This window comes from Podarcis melisellensis (assembly GCF_964234715.1).
Source record: "Podarcis melisellensis genome assembly, chromosome: 5".
Taxonomy (NCBI): domain Eukaryota; kingdom Metazoa; phylum Chordata; class Lepidosauria; order Squamata; family Lacertidae; genus Podarcis; species Podarcis melisellensis.
This window is the reverse complement of record NC_138537.1, coordinates 43,929,974-43,948,593: the sequence shown is the minus strand read 5'-3', so window position 1 is coordinate 43,948,593 and position 18,620 is coordinate 43,929,974. Positions and strand designations below refer to the sequence as shown.

General features: G+C 38.9%; 1 protein-coding gene across 3 annotated transcripts in view; it reads left to right on the top strand.

The window, feature by feature from the left end:
• The window catches only part of SLF2 (SMC5-SMC6 complex localization factor 2), a 36,429-nt gene that overhangs the window by 7,714 nt on the left and 10,095 nt on the right, over positions 1–18,620 (top strand). For all 3 annotated transcript variants that reach the window (XM_081912268.1, XM_081912267.1, XM_081912266.1), the window contains exons 2-13: positions 1,670–1,713; positions 3,210–3,844; positions 6,845–6,902; positions 7,553–8,514; positions 9,666–9,745; positions 10,633–10,737; positions 11,517–11,684; positions 12,742–12,844; positions 14,868–14,943; positions 16,207–16,348; positions 16,667–16,772; positions 17,114–17,290. In XM_081912268.1, the coding sequence (XP_081768394.1) occupies positions 3,398–3,844; positions 6,845–6,902; positions 7,553–8,514; positions 9,666–9,745; positions 10,633–10,737; positions 11,517–11,684; positions 12,742–12,844; positions 14,868–14,943; positions 16,207–16,348; positions 16,667–16,772; positions 17,114–17,290 (2,424 nt within the window). In that variant the 5' untranslated portion in view covers positions 1,670–1,713; positions 3,210–3,397. The remainder of the gene's footprint in view (positions 1–1,669; positions 1,714–3,209; positions 3,845–6,844; positions 6,903–7,552; positions 8,515–9,665; positions 9,746–10,632; positions 10,738–11,516; positions 11,685–12,741; positions 12,845–14,867; positions 14,944–16,206; positions 16,349–16,666; positions 16,773–17,113; positions 17,291–18,620) is intronic.

The window sequence follows — 18,620 nt, the reverse complement described above, 5'->3', positions numbered from 1 at the left end:
AAGAATTCTAAACTATCAGATTATCAAAGGCAGTCAGAATGAAGTTGGTGAGTTTCTTTTGAGTTTCTTGACACTCATAAGACATGGGAATTCTGCCAGAATTAATGTTGGTTAGAATTTTTTTTTGAGAAGTATGATTTAAAGGTACCATTCTTACTATTGATAAAGCTAGATTAAATTAGCAATATTATTATTATTATGCTGCCTATTATGCTTTTTATTTTTCTATTTTTAATGCTCTGTAAAATGTGTTTGTAATGCTGTACACTGCCCTGGGATCTTTTGATAAAGGGCGGTATATAAATTTAACAGTCAATCAATACCACTTTATACACTTGCAGGATATGGAAGCAAATACAGATTTAGTTCATAGTTTTCACTGTTTGCACTAAATATATGCTAAATTAGATTACTCTCCCAGACATCAGAAAATTTTCTAGTGCAAACTTAAAAATCACTAATTTTGCTAGGATTCAACCCACATAACTTGCTTTAATCTGAGTGCTGAGCCCCAAAAAAGTGCTCAGATTCAAAATTCTAATAATTACTAGCAAGTCATGCTTAGTTCTGAATGCTTAGGGCACTGGAAAGAAAAAAGGAGCTTGGGTTCTTAGCTGTAATGACAATCTGTGGGTCTTAAGTGAAGATGTGGTGTTAGAAAACAAATGTAACTTCTGGAGCTTAGTAAAAGTACAGTGTGTGCAATAACTGATTTGACTTTATCTTGAAAGCGTTGAGACAATTGCCAAAGAGTATGCCAAACAGAATTGCAACTGTACCACAAGAAAAAGTAAAGACAATTAATCGGACTTTGGGCTCAAAGTAGCTGCCTATGGATGAGGCTTCCATTTGCCTGATTCACTGTTCAGGCCTTCTTGCCGGGCTGGGTAATTATGCCACATCTCTGTATTGTGTGTGTTTGGCTCAATCAGTCAATTCCTGACATTAAGACAAACTACAGATTACATGGCTCTGGAATGAGGCTGCTAGAAAGTAAGCAAGGTCAGAGCATGGAGGAGGCTGACAGGAAGGAACCAAGGCCAGGAGAGTGTACTATGCAAAAACACAGAGCAGCCTTCTATAAATGTAAGCTAATTCTGCTTTGATGCACACTCTAGGCTTGCCTCCTACACACACACACACACAGAGAGAGAGAGCATGCAATGTACTTTTCTTACTCTTACAAACCTCTTACAAGTTATTACTTGTGCATTGTTTTTCAGGTGTAATAGGAAAGTGTACCTCCATTACTGGAAGTCTGAAAAATACTAGGCTAGACTCTGCAGGTGTGGATGCAGAGGCCCTGTTCTGTATCCACATCACTATGCATTGAAGGTGGGATGCAATGAACTTTTTGTGGGGGGGGGGGTATCTGATCCCATTGTGGATGTTCAGTTTGTGACATGAGTAGGAGTGGTTCTATGAATGTGAACAGAAGCTGTGGTTTCAATAGTCTTATTGTGGTTCCACTATCTCATATATTCCACAAGTTATGACACATTTGCCAAAAAGGCTTGCCACTGCATGACACCAGATTGTCAATACAAAATGCTATCTGCCCAAACATATTTAGAATCTATCCTTTTGACTTGACCTCTCATTTGATATACAAGTTAAGCAGTATGTTTGTATAAGTAGTATTTTCATGAACTTGTTTTTTCTCTTATAGGAACTGCTCTATTCTTGACTACTTCAAACCATCTCTAAATCAAGGTAAGCAAATCTTTCTGTTTATAAAATGTCTAGTACAGTATTGAGCTGTGGAGCTCATCACACATTACTCTTTACTGTGAAAAGCATGAATTCCTGTATAGGTGAAAATTGCACAGTTCTGATTTATTGCATGTCTGGAAGCAACTACTCATGCATCACATTCTTCCAGGCTCCCTTTTTACCAGGCAGAGGAAGGGACAAATTTCATAGCTGGCGACAAGTCTCCCACAGTACTGGGAATGAGATCATGCCATGCATTCTCTTGATTTGGATACCTTGGTTAATCCCTGGCAGTAGTTTCACAGCCTTGTGTTGAAGGGCAGCAGGCTTCTAAGCACTGGGCATGTCTATAATCTTGTTCACATCAGGAAGTGTAACCAATGTGAAGCTTACTAAACATGAAAATGAACTACCAGACATTTGAATTGCATTTAAAGTGTCTTTACTTTTCAAAAATCCAACAGATTTTTGGAGTGATTTGATTGTTTAGGTCAAGATTACTATGAGAGCCACTGCAGTATTTGGATGATTATGGAGTTACCAATCTTGATTGCTATTTATTAATGTTTATTTAACAATTTGTTTTTAATGGTTGGAAACTTGAGTTTTATTTTTAAAAGTTTGACCTAAACCAGTCATCCCCATTGTGGTTTCTTCCAGATGTTTTTGGACCACAGTTCCCTTCATCCTTGATCATTTGCCATGCTGGCTGGGGCTGATGGGAACTGGAGTCTAAAACATTTGGAGGGTTCTAGGGCAGAGAAGTTGATCTATGCTGTCTGGTAGGATCTCTTCAGGTTTATTCTTTGCTTCTCAATGACATGATGTGTGTGTGTGGGGGGGGGGTCAAGCTAGCCACAAGCCTTGGTTTGGACATAATGTGAAGCCAGCTCTAGTTTGTTTTCTTCCCAGCGTGGCAACAGCAGGAGTGACTTTGGAACTTTTGAGCAGCATGCAATAGCACTGTGCTCATAGTTTAAAATAAACCATGGTTTAATGCAGGGTTCTTCAAACTCGGCCCTCCAGATGTTTTTGGCCTACAACTCCCATGATCCCTAGCTAGCAGGACCAGTGGTCAGGGGTGATGGGAATTGTAGTCTCAAAAAAACATCTGGAGGGCCGAGTTTGAGGAAGCCTGGTTTAATGTGTTGTGTGAAGCAGTTTTGAGATTCTGGTATTTTTTTATTAGAGTCAAACCTTGATTCCTGAACAGCTCCGTTTTGGAACATTTCGGCTCCTGAATGCCGAAAACCTGGAAGTAAATGCTCCGGTTTTCAAATGTTTTCCAGAAGCCGAATGTCCGACATGCCTTCCGCCTGAGTGTAGGAAGCTCTTGCAGCCAATTGGAAGCCACGCCTCAGTTGTTGAACATTTCGGAAACTGAATGGGCTTCTGAAACAGATTACATTCAACAACTGAGGTTTGACTGTACTAACTTTCTGCTTTGTTTGTTCAGCATTTGTTGATGAAGACAGAACTCTGTTAATGTTTTTCAGAAAAAAGAAATGGGAAGGCTGGGCTTTCAGTCTCACATACGGAGTATCTTAGAAAAAGCATATTATCTCCAAAACAGAAGAGAAGGAAGAAGTTGCCAATTCCACCACCCAATCGGAGTCCTATAATTGAGGCCTTTCTCAGAGGTGCTAAATCTGAGAAAAAGGACTGTCCAGATAATGGAATTTTTATGACATCAAAGGTTTTGCATCCCAAAGCTGTTGCTCGGCAACTCTTCACAACAGATGGATCCTCAGACTGTTCTTTCATATTAAAAGATAATATATGCACAAAAAACCTTGAAAAGAATGAAATATCTCCTATTCGAACAAGGACACCATTAGTAGAAAATAGTAGAGAATGTAATATGGATTACATGGAACTAGACACAGCTGGTTCAGGCTTGACTAAATGGGCTTCAACAGCAGAAAATGACAGTTTGAAAAAGGATAACCACACATACTATCAAAAAATGGGTTGTTTGAAGATACCACAGTTTAGCCCAATTAGTTCTTCATCCCAGTTGTTGTCGGAAGTTGTTTGCAGGGAGAGACAAGTGAAGGAGAAAAAGATGCTATCTAAGCAACAACCTTTTGACTCCGTAAAGAAATCCTTGGAAGTTAGCTTTTCTAACCAGGTATGTTAAAGGGGGTAATAAATACCAAAGCAATGAAGTTTTTTTTAATGATGTAGCATTCACAGTATTATCCAGTTGTGAAATAGTAAGTATACCTTGCTGCTCTGGTCGCTTAATATTTAAGTTACTGTTTGGGGATTTTTAAATAATATGAACTTTGGTCTCCTTTAAGCTATTTGCAGTCTTAAGATTTGGAAAGTAATAGGCCTTGATGTGGCATTGCCTTTATTTTAACAAGGGTGCTGCCTCTTTTATTTCAGTTTCATGCTAGTTTAAGTATGACCAGCCTCTCTATTTTCAAGGCTGCTGTACTCTCCAGAAAGTTGTCAGGAAGTATGTATTGCCACACAAACTGATTTCACACATAGACAGTTAAAGTCTGTTATGGCTATTAATTGTGGACAGACCAGGAATCCCCTTTAAAAACAATCTTACATGTTTGCTTAGGTATGCCTGAGGCTGTACTTGGTAGTTGCTTTTGGAACTATTCTGGAATGACTTAGCACTTACACAAGTGCCAGTCTGGGGTGGGGGTGTGTGTGGAGAGACTCTAGCTGCTACCAACTCATTCATCATTTACATCCAAGTGAGTGTCAGTTCTGAGTATCCATAAATAATCAAGAATCTACTGACACAAGCATACTTTACTACATACTGGTGGCTTTCCAACCCAGTACTTGCCTTTTACATTATATCAAGCATAATGTCCAGAATTTAGGAAGGCTTTGTGGATTGGTCAGAAAACTAGACAGGGCAAACAAAAGATTAATGATCTACTCAGCAAAACTAACTTCAGACATTATTAAACACGCCTCCCCAAATAAAATTGCATTTCTGCCTACTACTATTTATTTGCCATAGAAATTATGGAGATTAGGAAGCAATAGTGTACAAAGAATCTAGTTACCTTGGCTACCTTACTGTTTGGAAGGTTGTAACTATCTTGGTTCATATCATTTGCATGTGAAAATGTGCATAAGTTTACATTTTTCCTTAAACGCAACATGAGCTGTCAGAAACTTAAGGGTCAATCATCACAGCCAACTTGGCCGGTTATGCTAAAATGACCTGTGGATGCTTCCACATGATAGTTTATTGTAAACGCAGTGTTGTTCGTGCTAGGAAGCTTTTGGTGGTGTACACATGATGTCATAAAAAAAAGTTGGATTTTCCCTTTCAGAAATTCCATGAGTCACGTAAAATGAATGGCCTGCATTTGAGGTCAGTGCTGGTGTGAAAGCACCTTAGCACTTTTTTTGGGGTGGGCAATTTTTCATGAGTGTGGTGATATCACTCTGCCATTTTGTTTCTGGCAGCCCAAATAAAACAATTCACTGATTGCCCCATTCTGAAGGCACATGCATAGTACCTACATCAGCCTCTCTTTAATTTTTAATATGGAAGATTTAAATATGACTGCTCTTGCACAAAATCTGTGTGAGTGCGTGTGCGCACACGCGTACTCGCACCCCCTAAGAGGACATAAACAGGGTCAAAAGTTGGCAATGGTTGCTAAGCAATGTGAGGAAGGAGATGGAGTAGGATGACAGGATGTGGCTCACAGAGACCTTACTGGGCAGCTGAAAGAATGATGGTGGCTGTAGCCAGGTTGGGGTGGTGGCAGCCTGTTTGGGAGGTGCCCTGCAAGGAGGCCCCTTAACCAGCTGGTTTTAGTGTTCAAAATGTTTCTGGGTTGGATGATCTATAGGAAATTAAAAGCAGTAGAATGCATGAAACAGAGTATGGTGGAAATGAATATATTTGTGCTACGGTATCAAGCCCCCTCTTGCGAGCAAAGAACTCCCCCACCAATACTTCCAATTTTGTCTACTGTGACACATTCTGGTAACATTTGCTCTTGGGTTTTTCCTGGCGGATTTTTAAAAGGGGAAATGTGTGTGTACATGTACACTTTGTATGTCAGTGGCACACACAGGAAAAAAATTGATCTGAATACCCTGTTTGTGAGAACACCCTCCCGTGGAAGGACCCTGAATATGCAATTTCCCTTTCCTGTGTCAACATCCAGGTTGAAGTCTGTATCAATGAATCCATTATTAATGATAAGTTAAAATATTTGAGAGAGTTCCTCGTGACTTGGAAAATTCACTTTCCACTTCATGTGTGTGCTTTGTTCATAGCAATCTTAGCCAAGCTGGACAAAACAGCTTTTTCTTCTGAGGTTTTAGAGCTAAGATATCTATATAAAAGTTATAAAGAAAACGGTTGTGTTTATATGCAGCCATAATCATGAAGCATTTGCCATATCTCTGCCATTTAAGTGGTTAGCCACATCCTTCCTGCTCTGGGGATGAAGAGATGTATGAACCCCATAGTATTGTCTTGCATTAAACAAGTCAGTTCTATGAGGATCATATGTGTGCCTACATCCTATTTACTGGAATCACATAGGCATATGAGAGAGCCCTGGCCACATGAGAGGGAAACAAAGAGCATGGTGTATGATTACTGCCAGGTAGTTATTTGCAGGGCCACATATCAGCGTTCATTTTTAGCACAAAGGCAAAAGAAATCTATTTCAAGTTTAGGCTTTTCATTTTAAAAAATGTGGCCATTTTTTCGTATTTGAGTCTTCTGCTGTTCAGCAGTCTTGCACATTTCCTTCAGGTCCATGTGTGGAATCAAGCTCAATACCTTCTCACAACTATCACTAGAAGCAGATATCGGGCTTTTTGATTCCACAATACAAGCAGTAGTTTGAGGAGTATGAAATAATGGAGTGCGCTCTGAAACCGATCCTCAGTTATCAGTGTGCTTGCTTGGGCTGCCTAAAAGTAAGACCATGCAAAGGTAAGCAATAGTAGTTATAGAAAAATATGTGGAATATACTTTAGGGTCTCATGACTGCAAATGAAAATTTTCACTGTCCCAAATAAATAGTCGTGGTGGCTCTTAAGAGTTGAGTTGTTTGCTGTGCCCATAAAGCAGTAATACCATTTAAGCCATTGTCAAATCTTTTTTGTCTCTGCTTATTTGTAGGATACCAGAGGTCTCTTAACAAAAAGATCAGACTCTGTTTCGCGGGAATCCTCCTCAGGTATGAACATAGCAACTAATGATGTAGAAGAATTGGAACAAGTAGCTTACTGCACTGCAGTATCTCCCCTATTGATGGCTCCAGTTGTAACTAATTTACATACAGTAATCCAGTGCATATTTACATGAAAGTAAGTTCCATTATGTTCAGTGGAGCTTGCTGTTAGGTAAGTGTGCATAGGACTACAGCTTGAAGAGCTCTTTATTTTCTTAAGATGTTCTAAATCAAGGGTAGACAATGTGGTGATGCCCTCCAGATGTTGTTGGACAAGGCCAACAAACAATTCTGGTCAACAGTACCCACCGACATCATGGGCCCAGTTGGCAGTCTAGATTAATACTCATACCTTTGATCCCGAAGGGCCTTGTGAGTCTATAAAGTTTTGGTTGCTGAACGCCACAAACCTGGAATTGAGTGTTCAATTTGTGAATGTTCTTTGGAACCCTAACATCCTTTTTGGTGTTTCTGAACGCTTTGGAAGTTGAACGGACTTCCAGAATGGATTCCATTCGACTTCCGAGGTACCACTGTCATCCCTTGGAACATTCTGTTACATTGACATTCTAATCAAACAGAACTTTTTCAATGATGTACCACTATTTTAGAGGCCTTGCATTATATAATAATTTCAGTTCATTTTCATTTCACAGCTGAAACCTCTTCAATGCAAGCTTCAGAAGCAGAATTTCCTTCAGGATGGGACACTGATGAAATGATTAACATGAGAAAAAGCCAGACCTGCCCATCAGTACACCCTGACTCAATACCTTTGTTGGGAATATCAAAACATAAAGAATATTCCAGAAAACGAAAAAGGAAATCTTTAGAAACAGATTTGAAAAAATCAAAGAAGTCCAATATACAGAGGTTTGAAAAACATAATTTTAGTAGTTCACTGGAAAAACATAATTCTGACTGCTCAAAAAACAGAATGTCTCCTCATGTTGACTTGCAGGTAGAGGTTATGACTCCACCTGACAGTAATTTGCCTCTTTCAATAGAATATATTGATACTGAAGAAAATGGATATAACAGTATGGATACAACAAATAAAGATCGCCAAATCCAAATTACAGATGCCAAAGAGAGTCAGTTACAGACATTCCCAAAATTGTATTTAGAAAAGGTGCTTCCTTTGTTTAAAAAAATAGACTATAAATCCATTAAATGTCAAGAAAAAATATTTTCCAAACAGTCAACAGAATCTGAATCACACATTCGGCATAATAGTTCAAGTGAAGCACTGAAAATGACTGTTCATCCGCCTCCCACTTCTACTTTACCATCAGAAAATAATTCTGAGCAACCTGTATTATTGGGAGATAATGTTCTGTCATCAGAAGATTTGGATCTTGGCACCATCTCTAGCTCTTCATCCGATTTAAATGAAGGTTCCAACCCAAGGGCATGTATTTTGAACAGAAAACCAAGTCACTTTTGTGATAGTGATGTTGAGACCTCTGACAGCAATATGGACAGCAGTGATGAAGAGATTCTCTTGCCACTTGACCAAATACTGGCCCAGAGTGCCAGACCATCTGCAGAAAACCCAGAACAGAGAAATGATGAAAGTGGTAAAACAGACACCATGAGTCCATCACAGAAGATTCCTGTAAGTGGTTAAAAAGCTCATCTTAGTTTAGGAAATCATTTGAATGGTTCAGATGTAATTATCTGAGGCTAATAAGCCATGCTGTATCATGTGCTTCTGTGCTTACTCCATATTTCTCCTTGTGCACTGGGCTTCAGCACTTTTATTCTTTTTTTAAAAAACAAACAAACAAAAAACCCTCAAATTCCTGTTGCTTCCAGCTGGGGAAACTGATCTAAACTCTTATAAACCAGGCTATGAAACCCAAGAGGAGAGAGGCAAGAAGTGAGCCTGAAGGCACAAGTCTTGTTCTCAGGTTGGAGAACCATGGTCTGGGGTAACTGAACTGGGCTGTTCTAGCTGTGTCAAATGTGAATTTCTCTTGAAGACTGGTATTTTATAGCATGGGTGGGAAAAGTCCTGGGCAGTTTTCCAGAGTTATTGTCAGAAGTGACACAAGTAAACACAAGCTCATTCTGGTTTAATGTTTCAGTTTCAGAAGGAGTACTGTTCCAAGGGGCTACTCTTACTTTGATAACTACAGTGGTGTTGGTGTGTATAGTTAGGATGGGTACTCGCAGGAATATAGCAGTCATGCAGAAACCTTGTTAAATAGGTATTATGACATGTTGAGAAGTCACAGCTGCTGTTTCTGCTACCTGAGTGTATGCCCTTCCTCTTTACAAACAGAAAGGCTATGTTATATTTTCTCAAGTCTGCATCCAGGCTCGGTTCATGTGTTTTGGTACCTTAGCTCCTAATCAGAGCCACAGACAGATGGCTGAGTTAAGTGGACATTTCTGAAAAAAAGTAAATAAGTCAAATTAGCTCAGATCTCCATCAATTTTCAGGAAATAGAAAATATCCCAGGAAAATTGCCAATTCAAAAACTTCCAGAAAATCTATATTACTTGAGAGAGTTTGTATTGCCCATGTGAAGATGGCACCTATCTGTTTTATTGCACCTATACATTTTGGGAACCTGTGGTGGTTTCCTAGCTAAAAAGAAGCAGTGTGGTCTTTGCAATAGAGGATGTGCAACTTACATACTTTTTGTATTTTTCCTAGTTTCAAAATTTTCCTTAATCTAAATGGTGATTGAGAACATGCAAAGTAGTGGTAGCTAATGGAACAAAAATACTTGTAGTTTTAATTTTCACTCTTTGTTTCAGCTTTTCACACCTTCTGTTAAAAATGTCCATTACATGAATCACCTGGAGGATATCTTGAAGGAGAAGGAAGCATTCAAAAGGTATGTATGCCTGTGTGTCTCTTATCCCTAGTAATGCAATTTAGGATCACCCTCTATAAACATTATGTTGAAGAATGATACGACACCCTTGTTGGTATTGCCTGCAATGAATATACTCACCTTTCACTTAGTAGCAGGCTATTTCCCCCCCATATATGGCATGAGAAAAGAGTTGAAGTTAAATAAAATCAGCATTGTTTAGTTTTGCACTATGAAAATCATCTTCTAATCCATCAGATACTAATGGATAAGTATCTTCCTGTCTGCAAGGGTCCCCATTTCTACCTTAAGTTATAGTCTTTTTTTTGTAGTTGTCTTCATTTTGAACTTGTTGAATTTAAAATATGAGATGGTTTTCAATGCATCAATACATAATTTGATGAAAGCCATGAAAACACTTGTTCTAGAAGCCTGCTTAATGTTACAGGGTTTCTAGTGGTTACTAGGCTTCTTCAAATCTTATCAGCCTTAAAAAGCGGGAATATTTGAAGTTAGTTCCTCACATGCCATGTACTATTTCCATCCACCATTCTCTCTTCCATGTCATTGTAGTAGAGATCCTATTGACTGTCCTGACCTTTAAAACCTAGGCAGACAGCCTAAATTTGCTGTTTCCTATAGGAAACACTGGCTTACTGCAGAATTTGTACAAAGAATACATATGAATCTATTGATTCCTTATGAAATAACATTTTAATAGAAAAAAGGACATGTCAATGAATTTTAGCAATCTGCTCTATGTTGCTTTTTCTTACTCCAGTAACAAACAGAAATACCAGGTGCCTGTTTATAAGAGAGGAAACATGTCAATATTTAAACTTGCTCTAAGATGTGCTGTTATAATCAGAGGCCAAGGTTCTTTTTAAACACCCTTCTCTGCATTACAGGATAGATGAACTAGAGAAGCAGTTACAGCAAGTCAAATGGGAAGTTCCAATAAATTGTCAACATGAAGAAGACTCTGATGATGGTGAACTGTCTGCAGAACACAGGTCTTCTAATTAATCCTTTTCTTGTGATTATACTCAATGAAATACTGTTTGTCTCATTGACCACTGTAATCTACCCTTCTACTGGCTTTCCAAAAAATTTCTTTAATTTCTCTCTAGGGTCCACTCTTATTCATCATTTATATCCTCTATACATGATTGCCAGTTGTAGTGTTAGGCCATGGCCTGGTTCAGATGATTTACTGTCATGTTTCAGGATGGTTATCAGGAACCATCAGAGCAAATCTCTGGCTCTTGTGCTCCCCTCCTCCTCCTTTATGTTTGAGATGATGAGTGAAAACTTTCACTTTAGTTCAAACCATAGTTCTGCATTTGATAAAGACTTTAAGAGATAGTGGTTTGTTTAAAACAAATCAAATCTCATATCATATCCTGGTTTATCTAACTTTGGTTAGAACAAATCCCAGTTCAATGAGTTCAGAAGTAACCTAGAACTGTGGATTATTCTAAAGTAAAAATGGACTTTGCACTCTCCTGCGCAGTGGAGGAGAGGGGAGTGGGATCATGTCCAGGACTTTCCATGTCCCCCCCCCCAATCACTTAACCATGACTTAGGTCAAGGATAGGGGGCCCGTGTATTGCAAATCCCATCATGTCTGACCATTGGCTATGCTGGCTGGCTCTGATGGGAGTTGGAATCTAACAGGATCTTTTGGACATGATGTTGGCTGCTCTTGCTCTAAGTGGATAAATGTGTGGGATAACTGTTTATTAAACAGACTTTAAGGATTATACATTACAGATGTAATTTTGTGTTACAGAGAATTTTTAGAAAGATTTGCATTAATCAGTGATGCTATTCCTGACCAGCACCCAGGAGAAAATATATTTCATGTAGTACATACTGGGAAAATCTTCAGTCATCTTAACCTTGATTTGAGGAATTCTGGGTTTCATCCTCAAAATCCCATTGAAAAATATATTCTCGGGTAAGGATGGTTTTTAGTAATGTCCATTTTCTTAAAGTAGCATACTAGCAAAATATCATTTGTATGGATAGCTATGCATGCTAGTTGGTAGTTTGCCAAAATCAAAGAGTCTTCTGTCCCTAATTTATGCTTGCTACCCTTATTAATCTCTGCAAATTAGACAAGTTTCGGAATTAGAGGTTGTGTTTATTGAAATGTGTCAGTCAACCTTGTAGTGCCTGTTTTAAGTGATCAGTTTGTAATTTACTTAAAAGACCACTGTAAACAGTTAAAATCTTTGGCAGGGATGTAAAGACACTTGTACTGTAATGTGGAATTGTTTTAATGGTAAATATGGTTATATAATAGTTAGATAAGAGTAAAGATGCAGTAAATCTAATTTTTAAAATGGAACCTATGGAGGGAGGGAAGGAGGTCTAAGCGTTTGTAAAAACCCTGTATTTTAATGTTTGAAATCGCTATGTTTTATATGTATATATATTTTCTTTCATATATATATATATATATATATATATATATATATATATATATATATATATATATATATACCTTTTAGTCATGAAAAATATTGTGGACCACTTTTCAACAAACCCAGTTATTCTTGCATCTGATTTGGCTTAAGCATCACCTGCATCATATGTCAATCTGTTAGCAAAGGCAGCAGTAGTTGGCCATCATATGCTTGTGCAATAATTTCCCTTGAGTCTCTCAATTGAGGCTGCAATTCTCCTGTTAAGTCCTCTGTTATTGGGTAGAATTCAACGTTGTCCTCTTGAGGCTCAGTCTGTGCAAGCATTGCAGTTTGCCAGATGGAACAATCCTTTTCTCCCCCAAATGCTGTTGGGGGTGGGTTTCTCCTGATCCCTCTGAACCAATTTGTGGGGAAGGAGGGAGAAGCACCACTGAACAAGCAGAAATCCTTGTGCAGGGCTGCCACTGGAGGGGCTGATTAGGTGAATCCCACCCTCAGTTTCAGGTGTGGTTCTTTAAATCTGAGATTTAATACACAGGTTAACTTTGAAAACATGAAAGTGATTCTTGGTGGTTCTTTCTGCAGATCTGGAATAACACAGCAGCTTTTTGTAATCTCTGAAGGCTTGCTTCTGTCAGCTTACTACAGTTCTCCATGTCCTGTTCCCATTTTAAAATGGATGTTTCGGGTAAGATGCATCTTATTTGATGTTGCATTGGATATCATGAATCCGGAAGCCTTATTAGACTGAACTTCAGTTAGTTTATACCTTACAGTTTAGCTTTCTAGATTGCTCATGTTCTGCATGAACACACTCCCTGGTTCCTGGAGCATGAGCTGTTGGTAAATCCTGAGAATTAAAGAGCTGGCATATAAAATAATTTTTCAGTTACAATTCATTCTGTATTAACTCCTATCTAATTTAAGAAGTATGAGCACACTTTTAAACTAGCCACTTAAAATCAAAAATGTGAAATGCCTTGCATTTCATGTTGATCACTTGCTTACCTCTTCTCTCTGCACTGCCAGCAACCTCCAGGCTATTCTTTCTCTCCATACTGGCACTGTTTCATGAGTTGTCATACCTAATCCGTTCCAGAAGCCCATTCGGCTTCAGAAATGTTTGACAGCTGAGGTGCGGCTTCCGATTGGTTGGAGGAGCTTCCTGCACTCAAGCAGAAGCTGCGTCAGATGTTCAGCTTCCGAGAAACGTTCAAAAACTGGAGCATTTACTTCCGGGTTTTTGGCATTCGGGAGCCGAAATGTTCCAAAATGGAGGCATTTGGGAGCCGAGGTTTGACTCTGTACACCAAAGCTGTATTCTCTTCAGGAAAGGGGATCAGATTTGAAAGCCTATTGTATCTTTACTGACATACCAAAATAGTTTACACAAGGGAAGACATGGGATGAAATAGACTATTACAGTACTACCTCAGGTTACATACGCTTCAGGTTACATACGCTTCAGGTTACAGACTCTGCTAACCCAGAAATAGTACCTCAGGTTAAGAATTTTGCTTCAGGATGAGAACAGAAATCATGCTCCAGCGGCGCGGTGGCAGCAGGAGGCCCCATTAGCTAAAGTGGTTCTTCAGGTTAAGAACAGTTTCAGGTTAAGAATGGACCTCCGGAACGAATTAAGTACTTAACCCGAGGTACCACTGTATATGATTGACTTCAGACATCCCTAAAAGAGCCAAACCTTAACTCTTTTTGCAAAAGAAAGTTTTGCGATTTGAACTTCCTGAGCCTTCACAGTAGATAGATTGGAGGTACTTGAGCTAAAAATAGGAAGGTAAAGATGGAAAATATTCTGTTTGGCTGGAGTCTTTTTAGGATGGCTCTCTTAACACTTGCAGATCTGGCAGAATTGCAGTTTTGTTTAAAGATTTATGCCCCACATTTTAATTATAAGCCAATTTGTAGCAGAATCCAGAGCATCCTTTCCTTTCCTTTTGTAATCCCAGAGAAACGGGTGGCTGGAACAGAGTTCTATTTGGCTGGGAAAGTAAAGCAAGCTCCCGTTAGCTGCTCATTCTGTGACCAGGCTGGTCTTCCCATTGCTATCATACCCTTCCTGTGCAAGAGGAGATGCAACCTCCCAATGATCTCCTAGCCAGTGACAGACACTAGAGCACCATTGCCTTTCAGTTCTTGTATTGTACATAAGTTCTTCTTAGAAGTGTTTGATTTTGTAATATTCTATCAAATGCACCTTTAGCTAATGTATATCTGAAAATTGTCAAATGATTCCATTTAGCTTTACTCTGTGAGCAAGTATTTTCTGCTATCCATTCCTTTTAAAGAAGTTAGCCTATTATTCTCTCCCACTCTCTTGTCCTTTTCTCAAGCTTACACTTAACTTCTTAAGTTCATTATGTATAAACTTTATGGGCCTGAATACTTGTCCCCAGGAAATACCCAGGATATCTTTCAGTTTGGAAGTCAAGGATTTAAGAGCGCTGCCTTCGCTTTCCCCCTTGTATAGCAAACTGGAAGAATATTTAAAAGACCAAAACTAGAGCAGCAATGGTTAATCTTATTTGCATTGATTAACACTATTCTTAGCTAGTAAGACTGATTCACATTTCTGGCACATCAGATCGCATTTGTACTGTATTTCAATAATTCTTCATCACAATGCAAGAATACTGAATATGCAAAAGTTCTAATTGTCTTAGATGACCTTCAATTTTGTTTCAATTAAACAGATGATGTCAATTCATCCAGACAGTTCATTGTCAAGAAAGATTTTGGATATGTTGATGTCATTAACAATTAAAACTGGTGAGTATTTGAAACTAAACTTCAGGAAGAACTTGTAGTTTTTACCCATTGGGAAGAACTTGTAGTTTTTACACATTGACACAAAGTCCTGCAACAGTCTTCTCACTTTTCACATAATTCATTCAAATGTAATTTGGTTGTTTTACCATCTAATAGAATTATTTTTAGTTTAATGTGGCTCACAAGGTTCCTTGTTAGGCACAACAATCTGGTGATGAAGATTCAGCTACTTCCTAAGCCCTTCTGGCTCACTGTAATCAGGGAATGGTGGGAAGGCCTGCTTTTCTTAATTTTTCTTCTGCCATTTTTCTTCCAGTTGTGGTAGATGGGAAATAATTAACTTGCCAGCTCTAGGGCTTGGATAGCTTTTGGGAAAGTATTGGGATTGAGGGGTTTTAGGATTCTGCAAATCCTCAGCTGTCCTTGGAATACCCTGTTTCAGGCTGCATTTTCTACAGGCATGCTGGGGAGCCTTCCTCTTCACCAATTAAGCAGCATCTAAACTGCCACATAAGGCCTCTTCAGCCACCAAATGTCAATTGTAGGATCTCACCCTAAGCCTTGTTCACATACCCTTCTTCTGGTACAAAATATTTACCACTGAAGTAGCAGTAGAGCTATTAGCTCATGTGGGGATGAGGATGTGCATTTACAAGGAAATCACATCTTGTTTGTCTTGATAAGTTGAGATAAAAAAACTACCGTATTTTTCTATGTATAAGACACCCCCTATTTTGGGAGACTCCAAATTAGGAGAACACCCCTCAGCACTACCCGTGTATAAGACGAGCCCCAATTTTAAACCTAATTTTTTGCTTTAAAAATCTAGTCTTATACACGGAAAAATATGGTATATTATGAGACCATGACTGGTACAGACTATATAAATATTTCTGTATCTTTTCTGTGTTGATATGCTTATATATTTTCTGCCATCTTTCCCATGTTAATCACACTGACAGCTTATTTGCTGCTTTGAAGATGATTGTGCTTTTGTAGCACAGATGTACAAGAGTGGTGGGAAAATATTAAAATAGTACCCTTTGCTGTAGAAAACACAACTACAGTGTCCCAAAGAACATACCATGCTCAAGTTGCATTCTGCTGATTACTTAATGCTATTGAGTCTCCTCCACTATCTTCATAAACTACTTAAAGCAGAGCTCATGTCTAAGGGAACTCCATATATTAGCACTGGTATGCTTATTGTGCTTTCTGTTCCTCTGGTTTGGGAATAAATAGCCAAGTGTTATCTCTCTGCAGCTTCAGCTACCAACGACCAGCCAAGGCCGTGGATTCCATCAATATTTGATATAGCAACTGTGCTACTGAATATGGGTGTTCCTTTCAGTGCATTGTTTCCTCTGCAAGATTTTCAACCTAACTTTTCTGAGGATGATATAATGTAAGTGTTTAGCATCATATCAGTTTTTTCAATGGATTCATCAGGGAACCATAGAAATATTTGCCACTTCTGTAGGGTTAGTATGTTTCTGTGGTTTGCATTTAAGTAGGTATTTCATGCTGTACTTTTATTATCTTTTTTTGTCTCCTGATACATATTTTCCTCGGTCCTGAGACCTCAAGATGTAGACTCAAATTAAACAACATTCTAAGTTTTATGTTCTATAACATCCTACAAATGTGCCAAGGCAGAGCTTTTTATAGTAATTCATTTTGCCAAAGTGTAATAAATTTAATGGGGGAAATCCTTTTTTGCTAGATCTGAAATGCATGAGACTATACAGAAAAAACCAAGCGGAGACATCTCTGGAAACTCGGTTCCTATCTTTCATCTAATAGAAACCAACCTTTGCAATATGTCCAAGGTGAGAGAGACCCCCCCACTCCCTTTCCTGTTTTTGAAAGTTCTCTTGTATAAGAGAAGCATATGTGGTGATTGCTGATGATAGTCATGATTCACTTGGACAGCTAAACTTAGTAGCTGGTTGATCTTGACTGTTAAAGGTTTTGAAAAGCTTCTTTCAATGAGCAGTATGTTTCTTATTGGTAGTTAGCAGAAATTGACCCCTGATAGGTTCAAGGACAGACAAACCTAGTAAGTTTCACATCAAAGGAATAAACACTGTCTGCACTTGTAATACACAACTGAGATTAGATTCAATATTGCTTAAAGAAGAAGTTTTATTATCTCATTTCTCCCCTTAAGTTTCTGCGGCTCTGTATAAGCATGTACCCAGAAGGTTACACGGACAAAGAAATATTTATGTTGCTGTTGCTGCTGCTTAAACTGAGTTTGGCAAAAGAGCTGAAACAATTTCCCCTAGTGGACTTGGAGTGCCTTGTTATAAAACTACTGGAAAATATCAGAGAGTGGGATACCAAGGTAACTGCATCAATAAGTGTTTAGTGTAATCTGTGTAAAATTGAGCTTAATTTTGCCAAAACCTCCAGAATTTGTGTGTTTAGCCATGCCTTGAGGGAACTGCTGCTTTGGTTGAGCTCCAAAAGAAATATAATACTTTAAAATTCCAATCATTTGCTGATAAATACTACTTGTATTGGAGACACTGATTGGAAATATTCTTTTTTGTCTAAGAAGTAGTAGATGTGTTAAACTGCAGCTACAGCGGCAGTGAAGATAACATGGTAACCAATTTTTATCTCAAAAGTAAGCATAGATATTACAAGAGCGCATTGTATCCCATAACATGTTGTTGTCGTTTAGTCGTGTCCGACTCTTCGTGACCCCATGGACCAGAGCATGCCAGGCACTCCTGTCTTCCACTTCCTCCCACAGTTTGGTCAAACTCATGCTGGTAGCTTCGAGAGCACTGTCCAACCATTTCGTCCTCTGTCGTTCCCTTCTCCTTGTGCCCTCCATCTTTCCCAACATCAGGGTCTTTTCCAGGGAGTCTTCTCTTCTCATGAGGTGGCCAAAGTATTGGAGCCTCAGCTTCACAATCTGTCCTTCCAGTGAGCACTCAGGGCTGATTTCCTTAAGAATGGATAGGTTTGATCTTCTTGTAGTCCATGGGACTCTCAAGAGTCTCCTCCAGCACCATAATTCAAAAGCATCAATTCTTTGGTGATCGGCCTTCTTTATGGTCCAGCTCTCACTTCCCACTACTGGGAAAACAGTAGCTTTAACTATACGGACCTTTGTTGGCAAGGTGATGTCTCTGCTTTTTAAGATGCTTTCTAGGTTTGTCATTGTTTTTCTCCCAAGAAGCAGGCGTCTTTTAATTTCGTGACTGATGTCACCATCTGCAGTGATCATGGAGCCCAAGAAAGTAAAATCTCTCACTGCTTTCATTTCTTCCCCTTCTATTTGCCAGGAGGTGATGGGCCCAGTGGCCATGATCTTCTTTTTTTGATGTTGAGCTTCAGACCATATTTTGCGCTCTCCTCTTTCACCCTCATTAAAATGTTCTTTAATTCCTCCTCACTTTCTGCCATCAAGGTTGTGTCATCTGCATATCTGAGGTTGTTGATATTTCTTCCGGCAATCTTAATTCCGGCTTGGGATTCATCCAGCCCAGCCTTTCACATGATGAATTCTGCATATAAGTTAAATAAGCAGGGAGACAATATACAGCCTTGTCGTACTCCTTTCCCAATTTTGAACCAATCAGTTGTTCCATATCCAGTTCTAACTGTAGCTTCTTGTCCCACATAGAGATTTATCAGGAGACAGATGAGGTGATCAGGCACTC